Here is a 10,214-nt window from a genome sequence, read left to right on the forward strand (position 1 = left end):
GGTCAGTTGCCATGACTGGCTGACAAGGTTCTGGTTTGGGGAGCTGGGTGGACGAGGGTGCCCTTCTCTGAGCTGGAGGACACTATGAGAGGGCTTTGTTTGGTGGGTGTGGAAGCAGAATCATGCCCCCTCCTGCCTGAGATGTCCAAGTCCCAATCCTTGGGACCTGTGAATATGCTACCTTATATGGCAAAAGGACTCTGCACCACAATTAAGTTAAGGATCTTGAGACTAAGGGATTCTCCTGAGTTACCCAGACGGGTCCAATGTAATCACAAGGCTCTTACAAGAGGGCTGCAGGAGAATCTGAGTTAGGAAGAGATTGAGAGATGCTGTTCTGCTGGCTTTGAAGACAGAGGAAGGGCCATGAGCCCATGAGTACAGGTGGCTTGTCGTCTAATAGGAAAAGGCAAGAAAACGATTCTCCTCTAGAGCCTCCATCCAGAGGCACCTCTGTCAAGACCTTGATTTTAACCCAGTGGAATCCATTTTGGACTTCTGACCCCCAGAAGTAAAACTCTAAGAGAATAAATTTATATTGTCGTAAGCCACTAAGTTTGTGATAATTGGTGGCAGCAGCCATGGTACACTATGATCTCTGGGACAGAGATCCTGTCTCTCTCTACTCCAGTCTTCCCACCCACAGCTGTCCTATGCCTTTTCCTGAACTGCCAGTCCTGGAGCTTATACTGATCTTGTGGCTGAAACTTTTTGTCTGTTTGTTTTCATGTTGGCTCTGCATAGGACTGTGGAGGTCACATAGCTCAATTCTCATTTTAGAGACAGTTAACAAAGCCTGGGAAGTGGGGAGGGGGACAAGGGTGGCTTGCCCAAGGTCGGTCAGTGATCTGGCAGCACTGTGGGACCAGAATTCATATCTCTGGACTCCTGACCTAAAGCTTTATATCTTCCACAGGGCATGTTCAGACCGCCCACTTTTCTAGAATCATCTAGATATCTACACCTTTTTTGATCCCCAACATGTCTGACTGCTGGCTGACCCTCCTCTCTTCTGGCTTTACCCTCAGTCCTGGCTCCCAGTGAAAGACCCACCTGACCACTCACTGAGCAGTTGATGTACCCACCAGGCTGCTGACTGTGCCATCATTCCTTGCTTGGTTGATTCACATGGTTGCAAATGCCAGATTCCCAGAGTAAGTCTCCTAAGTTATTTAACCTAATAAGACTTCTTACTTCAGTGGACAGTTTGGAGTATTATTTATTCAGGCTCCCTTCCTGCTTCTTCAGAATTAACCAAAGCAAAAGGATGTTTTCATAAATGCAAATCAAAGGCCTTCATGCATGTGGGCAAACACATGGTCAAATGTTTTAGAGCTGCTCTCTAGCCTCTGTATCAGCTAGATGGCCTACAGGCTTTCCTACCCTCTCCTCAGTGCCCAAAGCTGGACTGGGGAAAGGATGGCCAACTTCAGGGCTTGGAGAAGGCAGCACAGCATGTTCCCAATTTTGTGAAGTTGTAGAACTGGAAAGGACTGCAGGAGGTCAGCTAATCCAGCCACCTGCTCTTAGGTGAATACTGCATTGCATAACAGGAGGCAGTTGACTCTTGCAGCTATTTTAAACTCCTTTGGGAACAAACATTTCCTAATCTCCCCTGAAAGATGCAGAGCCATTTTAAAGCCTAAGACAGAATCCTGAAAGTGAGCCCAGCTACACCTCCCACCTGTCCCCTTGCCCACAGACCTCATTGGACAGGTATCTTCCGGCCCTGTAGCCTAGCTCCTGCTGCAATTATAGCAGCTTAGCCCCTGCTGCAATTATAGCAGCTTCTCCTGCTGCAGAAGGGAGGCCCACGACTTGTTCAGGGCTCAGCTAGAACCATCCCCAGCAGATGGGTGGAGTACGTCTAGGCTGGAGAATGAGAAAGGCCTCATGGTTAATGGTAGTGTTCAAATCCAGATCCTGTCTGTCAAAATCGGAGGTTTTTCCTGCACACTAGACTTGCCTCAGTCTACAATCGTCCACTACAGGGACACAAAGATGAATGAGATACCACTCCTGCCCTTCAGGAGTTCATCCTTAAGGAACTCTGGGAGTTCAGGAAGTGCCTGCATAAAAAATGGAGGCTGAAATGCTTGGGTTCATATAAAGCAAGTATATTCTGAGATCTATAGGGGTTGACATAAAGATAATGTTTGAAGTGCAAAGGACTTAAACGTAAACCAGAGACCATCCCCACGAATGATCAAGGTCTGCCCCTCATTAATAAGGTTAAACCAAGAAATCACTATAAAACTTCATCACTTGAAGGACTCGACTCACAGCACTTTCCTTTTCGAAAACCACCAATGCCTCCATACTGCTTAAAAGTCTCCAGCCTGGCATTGGTCCTCTTACGGCACTTGGGTAACGTCTCACACAGCAAAGGCATTACAATTAGGTTAACTTAACAAAAGCCACAAAAGGTGCAGCCCCGAATACCTGCCTGTTTCCTTTTTTTTTCCCCCAGGCCTAATGAGTACATTTCCCAGCGCATTTTCCTCTTACCCCCCTACAATTTAGTAGTTCCTAAGTGCTGTTACACTCGCTAAGCTTAGAGCTGGAGCTATGAGAATGAATAGGCTCTGCCATGGATGACAGGAGATCCTTCAACTTCCTACCCACAACTACATTTTATTGGCAACCTCACAGCCTCCTCTGCTGGCCTGGCACCCCACGAAGGTAGCGGCCCTTCTGCCTAAGGCTGGGCCAGCCCAGGCTTTGAATCCCAGCGCTTCCTGCTTCTTCTGAGTCTGGCTTCTTCAGTTATTTTCTCTTCGATGTTTTTATCTTCTCCTTTTCTAAGGGTTTCTTCCCTTAAATATTTTAAGTTCCTGCATTCCTTTTTATAAAACTCCAAAATATTCTTAAAGCTTTTCTTCCCCCTCAGAACTCCCCTGTGTCTCCTCCCGTTGGGAGCCACATTACCAGAAAGAGTTATTCCATGAGTTCCTTCTGCTTCAATGTGCTCACCTTCTGTTCACTCCTTAATGTCCTCTGATCTTGCCCCCACTGTTCCTTAACAAAACATGATCTTTAAGCCCTTATCTTAGTAGTTCTTGGTAGCATTTGACCCTTTGTTTCTAGAATGCCGCATTCTCTAGCTTTCCTCTGCTCTCTCTGGACTGACTTTCCCCAAGCTTTCTGGTGACATTTCTTCCTACATTGTTGCTCCTTTGAGCTCTGTCTTCTGCCATCTCTTCTCTTCATACCCTCTCTGCGTGAGCTCACACCCTCTCAAAACTTAATGTATTGTCTTTGTTCTAACGTCTTCTGAATATTTATATCTAGCTTAAATCTCTCTCCTGAGGACCAAACTTCTACACTCATTCGTTCATTTTACATCTCTAGGTAGATATTCCTCAAACACTTCAAACTCCATATCTGAACTCATCGCCTTCTCTCACAAACTTTCTTTCTTACTGAAAGGCACCATATCCATTCTGTTTTCCAAACCAGAAACCTTGAAGTCAGCCATGATGTCTCCCTCTTCCTCATTATTTACACCCAATTAGCCACCAAGTTTAATTGATATTAGCTTCTAAAACTTTTGGGCTCCATTTAATTTTCTCCCTCTCAGTTTCCCTGCCAACTTCTTACCTGGATTGACACAACAGCTCCATGACTAGTTTCTCCAGTTCTAGACTTGTCTTTCTCTGATCCATTCTCTATATTTGGACAGAATGATCTTTCTAAAACACAAATCTGAGTCTTTCTCCTGCTTAAATCCTCAGTGACACCTTATTTCCCGTAATACAAAGCCTTGACAGGGTCTCTGATCTGGCCTGTGTCCCCATGTATCGCTCCTCTTGTTAATTTATTCCCTGGGGCTTATACTTCAGCTGTGCTGATGCAGCTGTGGTTCCCCAAGTACGCCATGCTCTCTCACCTCTGAACTTTTACACACACTACTTCTTTGGCCTAAAGTGCATCTTTTCCCCAGCCTCCCTCCTCCCGACTTGGCCTTCCAAGACCCTACTCTTTTTTCAGCTATGACTTAGAGACAGGAAGATTTTCCTGACCACTATGTTTTACTACAGAACTCTCATCGTAGTCATCATAGCTCTGCCTTATGACCGTGTTGCAACTGTTTGTCTCCCTATAGGTTGTCTCCAATAGGTAGTTGGCTCTTAGAGTTCAGGCTCCACGTCTTATTCATTTTTATATTCCAGAGTGGTTCTCAATACCCAATTATAAGAAAATTAAATAAAAATATTTAAATGCATGTTTATTTAAAGTTAAATAAGCATATACAAAGCTATTATAAATGAGTGAAGAAATATAGATATTCACAATACTATATATATTTTATACACACACACGCACACACACACACACACACACACACACACACACACACACACACATATATGATCTATTAGAGGTACCAGTAATAACAACTGCAACAATAATGTTGCTAACTTCTATTGAGGGCTTATTATGTGTTAAAATTATTATAAATGTTTTGTACTTATTAATTCAGTTGATCCTCATAAAATCTCTAGGTAGGAATTAGTTCAAGATATTGCAGATATAAGAAGAGAGAAGAGCTAATTCTGCTGGTGGGGACAGGAAATCCATGTAGCTTCAGGAAGAAGAAGTCCCTGGGGAGGTAGTAGTGAAAGCCATGGTTGTGGTTGGGTGAAACCTGGGAAGAAGTTCTGGTGGAGGAATCAAGAAGGAATGATAAGACAAGTCCAAGGAAAACTAGGGGAAGTGGCATGAAGAGAACATGGCAGAGGTTGCTTTAAGAAGAGACAGTGTTAAATGTCCTAGTAACATCAACTGGCAAGAGAACTGGGAAGAAACCAGGGGCTCTGGCATCTTGAGTCATGAGTGATCTTTTCTGAGAGGAATTTTAGTGGACTCACTCATGTTGAAGCAAACTAGGGAAGGAATGTAGGAGAAGAAATGTAAAGAATGATCGAGACCCCTCCTCTTACAGAATATTGGCAGCCAAGGAAAGGAGAGGAAAGGAAAAGGCAGGTAGGGTTGAGGGGAGATTTTTTTTCTAGGTAGGAGTTAACCTGAACATGTTTGGTGGTTGTTAAATTTTGACTGAAGGGAAGATTCCAGCTGAGAAAAGACTAAAGATTAAGGGAGATCAGAAGAGGCAGGACAGACTGGGATGAATATGAGAGGTAGAAGCCTAAGTCTAGGAAAGATGGTGGGTCGTCACCTGGTTGAGGGGAAAGATGGGCAAACTACTGATAAGAGGACCCAACAGGAGGAAGTTCTCCCTTGAGGATCTCTATTCCTGTGAAATATGGTACCATAGTTAAGATATGAGAACCCCATTCAACCTCGTTTCCTTGATAAAAGAAGAGAGGAGGAAAAGGAAGATTTTTTTTTCTTTAAAAAATCATGGCTGTTGGTTGGGTATGGTGGCTCAGGCCTGTAATCGCAGCACTTTGAGAGGGCGAGGTGAGAGGATTGCCTGAGCCCAGGGGTTGAGATCAGCCTGAGCAACTTGGTGAGATCTCGTCTCTACAATAAGTCAAAAAATTAGCCGGGCATAGTAGTGCACACCTGTAGTTCTGGCTTCTTGGAAGGCTGAGGTGGAAGGATCGCCTGAGCCCAGCAGGTCGAAGCTGTGGTGGCTGTGAGCATGCCACTGCACTCCAGCCTGGGTGATTGAGTGAGACTCCAACTCAAAAAATATATATATAGCTGTTGTGTACATCTCATGAAATAAACAGGTGAATAGATGGGAAGATAGATGTAAAAGTATCAGTTGTGTATAGTTCCAAGTTTGTCTTGCCTACTGTTGTGTTCACAGCATCTATTTCAATGCCCCATCCACACCAGATACTTGGTAATAGTTTGTCAGATGAATGAATACAAACTTACACACATGAAAGGTATTTTTTGTTTATTTGTTTTTGGTTTTTTTAGCTATTTTGATCAAGGTTATAAACAAAGCTGACTTCGTGGGCTTGTGACCTGTGCAATTTTACAGGGCCCCATGCTCAGAAGGGTGCCTGTTGGGTTTAATGCTTTGTGGTTATTGCTTTGAGATTTTTAATCATGTGAACAAGGGGCCCTAGGCTTTCATTTTGCTCTGAACCGCACATATTATGCAGCCAGTACTTGTTGAAAACAAGAACACACGTTTCTATAAAATTTCACTAAGTGGGTACTTTAGAGACCTAAGAATGTCAAATTATCCATAGAAATGTATCTTTAAAATTAAAAGCTTACCTGAAATGCTAGATCGTGGCTTTTCTTTCTTAAAATATGCTTCATACTCTCTGTAGACAATTTTCTTAAAAGAAGTTGCCAAAGGATTCAAACTGGAAATAAAATACAAAACTAATTTGAAAGGCATATTTGGCATCTACTTCTCATATCACAAAAAAGCAGATCTCTCATATCCTCAGTCTTCTAGTAGAGTGCCAGTATTTTAATCTATTTCAGAAATCCAAGGTTTTATACATATGAGCAATAAGTTGAAGTTAATGAAAAATTATTCGTTATTATTCTCTTCAAAATAGTCTGTTGTGATAACCATTCTTTATAATCTAGACTGCCCTAATACTGTTTCAGAGAATTAATTTTCAAAAAAGAACCCAAGATCATAGTGTGAACGCAGACTTTAGGTTTCGACCTTAAATGATAAAAAATATGACCAGGGTAAAAGCCCTGGAATTCATATTGGAAACAAACAAATGAAAAACTGTCTTGCAAAGACTAAGCAATTTGTTCAAGGAGATACAGTTGATAAAGAGCAAAGATTCAATAAGGTTGAACCACTGCATTAATCGTGAAGAAATTCAGAGATAGGGCAACAGGGAGAGTACTGGGATGCTTGTTTGCTTTCTGTTGTCTTGCACCTCTATCGATGGGTACATTCTTCCTATCCTTGTCTTACACTCAAAGATGAGGGTAAAAAGGAAGATAACTGGAGAAAAATAGCTTACAAATATATAAATCGGTTGACTAGATTGGCTGCTGTCAATCTAGTTCTGCTTCTTAATGCAGAGATATAATCAGGCCATAACAGAGTGGCAGACCCAGCCATAATCGGGGCATAACAGAGTGGTAGACCCCACACTCATTTACTGTGACTTTGATATAGTACAGTGACTAAGGGCACAGGCTGTGGATTCAGTGTCTTGGTTTGAATACTGTATTTACCCCTTATTAACTATATATCCTTGAAATGTTTACTTAATTCATTTGTGCCTCAGTTTTTACAACTGTAAAATGGGATTAATATGAAAATCTCCCTCACAGAATTGTGTATTAAATAAGTTGATATGTGCTAAGGAATTAGAGCTGACACACTATAAATACTCAATATATGTTAGCTAGTAATATTATCTTTTAAATGTATAAGTTCGTCATTAACCTTCAAGTTTTCCCAGTGAGCAAAAAAGCCAATGCACTGTAATTATAGTAACGCTCATGAGTTTTGTGGAATACAAGAACTGTGTTAATATTTGGGGGCAGAATTAAAGGAGGCATGAGTAAGTACTTTTAGAATGACTAGATATTGAAGGTAGTGGATTCTTGGTTACCGGAAGCATTCAAGTAGAAATTAGCCAACTATTTGGTAAGGGTACTGGTGCTAAGAGCCTAGGGGAAAGTAGGTTAAAACATGAAAGTTGGAAATGAATTGAATGATCTCCTGAGAGTTCTTAGAGCTCAAGAAAACTAGGATTCTGTATGCTAGTGTCCCTAATGTGGGTGTTTATTTTTATTCATTTTAAAATTACAACCAAAATTACTGTCCTCCTTTGCCCCAAATTTTTAAATACAAAAATATAGAGGATGGTATAAAATCTTTACTAAGAAAAATCAGTCTTTGATGTGGAGTAATTTCAAGAGCAGTGTGTTTCCTGATATGTTTTACCATGTGTATTGGATAGTCATACTGAGGTATGTATATTTTGATCTGAACAATTTCTATTGGAAAATAATCTATCTGAATAAAAAGTTAAAGATGATATGAATTCAAACAGTGTGCATGACATGCTTTCCATTTATAGACTATTTAAAGATGATTAGTTCATAACAATAAAATCATATAAAGCTAGACCTCTGGAAGGAAAATATATGTGTATCTTTTTTCAATATCTCTTGGTATAACCGAGAATTTCCATTTCACCTTTTGAGAAACAGTTTTAAGTCTCTTTTTTATCTTAGCCTATCTTTTAAAGCTTTATTTTTCCTTTCTAATCTAATTGTGTATCCGTTTGCGAGGTTCCAGAGGCTTATCTTGTAATTGCGGAGTCTGGAGACCCCATGGCAGCCAGCCCTCCAGGTGGACGATGATTCAAGATAACCATTGAAGCAAGACCGGCTTCTGTACTGCTCCCAGATATTACTCATTCCCCTTAAAATCCTCTTTCCCCTTAAAATCTCCCATCCTTAGCCTAACTTTTGAAATGTTTTATTTGAGGCATGAACCTGGCCATTTCCCCATCTGCCGACTTTTGGAGTAAAGTCACCTTCCTTGTCCTATATCTCGTGCATGTTCATTTTCGCCTGTAAGCAATGAGCAGTAGAACTTGTGGTCTGCAACACTAGTACATACACGTGAATATCAAACAAGTTTCCTTAATGACATCTTTGAAAGCATTCACCGTAGTCCCAGTGCAAGAATAATAGACATAATTGACCTTTAAAAAGCATTGTCCTGCTAATATTAGATGAAATAAGTAGACAGATATCTGCTTTGTGCTAAAGATGGAGTGGTCTAGCAAGTATCATTCAGCTCCAGGGGCAGGACAAGCTATAGCAAATTATTAATTTAAGCAGCTGGACATACAATCAGATTTTCCATTGCACTAGAGTGCAACGGCATGACGTGAGGTTCAAAAATATTGACAGTTTATCTGGGTTATCTTTCTATGGTTTTGGCTCAATAATTGACACCAGAGAAATTACTCTTCCCAGAATTTGGCCACAGAAGGAGAGGACAGAATGACCAGCCATGGCTCCTTGTGAACTTGCCATGTGATCAGACCTTTGCCCTCTGTGGTTCTGCTTACAGTATCCCGCTTGTTATTTTCAGTGTCAACTACAGAAGAGAAAACAAGTTCCCAAGCATAAACACAGCATGCTACAGGAAAGTCAGCATGAACTTTGTGTTCTACCCATGAGCAAGCAAAATTAGTGTTGGAAAGACTGCTATTTTCTTTGAGGTTTTAGCTTACGGTAGTTCCCCAAGGGTGTGGGTGTGTGACCTAGAATTACAACCCTGAAATGCAATATTTAAAATGATTATTTTTGAAAAGGTGAGATTTCTTATTATAAGACCAAGATGGTACGTAATGCCCTCCAAAGAGACCCAGTTACAATGAAATTTTTTAAAAGGCTAATGCTATACACAAAAAGATCTCAAAATATTACTTTATTTCTTGGCAGATTGTTTTGGTTTTGTCATTGTAAAAGAGGAACGCATCTTTCGTAATCACTTAAACTATGATAATTTTCAAAAGTGAGTCATGCTAGGAGGTTTACCATTTAAAAAATAAAAATACAGCTAACTGGAAATATTGAATAGACTCTATGATTTGGTTAATTTTTGGGAAATCTTATTTTTAACCTTTCAATAGAAAATAGAGTTTGCAACTCAAAGATAGAATTTTATAGGACTTAAACCTTCCCTGAGTTATACAAGCCTTTTAATAGTGACATTCCCACAACAGCCAGGGTCAGTCATAGCCCTGGATGTAAGTGAGATTAAAAAAAATGAAGAGTCATACTCAATAGCAGAAGTAAGTCAAATATGAAGTGGAAAAACTTGAAAGTACAAAAGTGTTGTATTTTCATGGATTGGTGATATTTTGAAAGTTATTTATAAGATAGCAAATTGTTTGGCAAGTTATTCAATTATCTGCTTTGGAAAATGAAGTTATGTGAACAATGGAATAAATAATATGTAACTATTTGTTCCGCAAAAATATGACAGACGACTAAAAATCTGGACCAGGAGTTTGCAGGGAGGACTAAGGAGGGTGCAGGTGCCTTGTGCTTTTGAATCAAACGTACTAACAAAACCGCATCGAAAATAAACTCGTTCGAGACCCGCCTGGGCAACTTGGCGAGACCTCATCTCTACAATAAATTAAAAATTTTTTTAAAAAATGAGCCGGACGTGGTAGTGCGCGCCTGTAGTTCCAGCTACTTGGAAGGCTGAGGCGGAAGGATCACTGGAGCCCAGCAGGTCGAGGCTGCGGTGGCCGGGAGCGGCCACTGCCCCCCAG

General features: G+C 40.9%; 1 protein-coding gene across 1 annotated transcript in view; it reads right to left on the minus strand.

Annotated features, from left to right (window-relative positions):
• Positions 1-10,214, minus strand: part of F5 (coagulation factor V) — a 78,061-nt gene that overhangs the window by 67,401 nt on the left and 446 nt on the right. The window contains 2 exon segments of the mRNA XM_021714092.1: positions 6,202-6,312; positions 7,792-7,927. Of these exon segments, the coding sequence (XP_021569767.1) occupies positions 6,202-6,312; positions 7,792-7,927 (247 nt within the window).

This window comes from Carlito syrichta, unplaced genomic scaffold, assembly GCF_000164805.1.
Source record: "Carlito syrichta isolate Samal-C Ts95f unplaced genomic scaffold, Tarsius_syrichta-2.0.1 Scaffold305213, whole genome shotgun sequence".
NCBI lineage: Eukaryota > Metazoa > Chordata > Mammalia > Primates > Tarsiidae > Carlito > Carlito syrichta.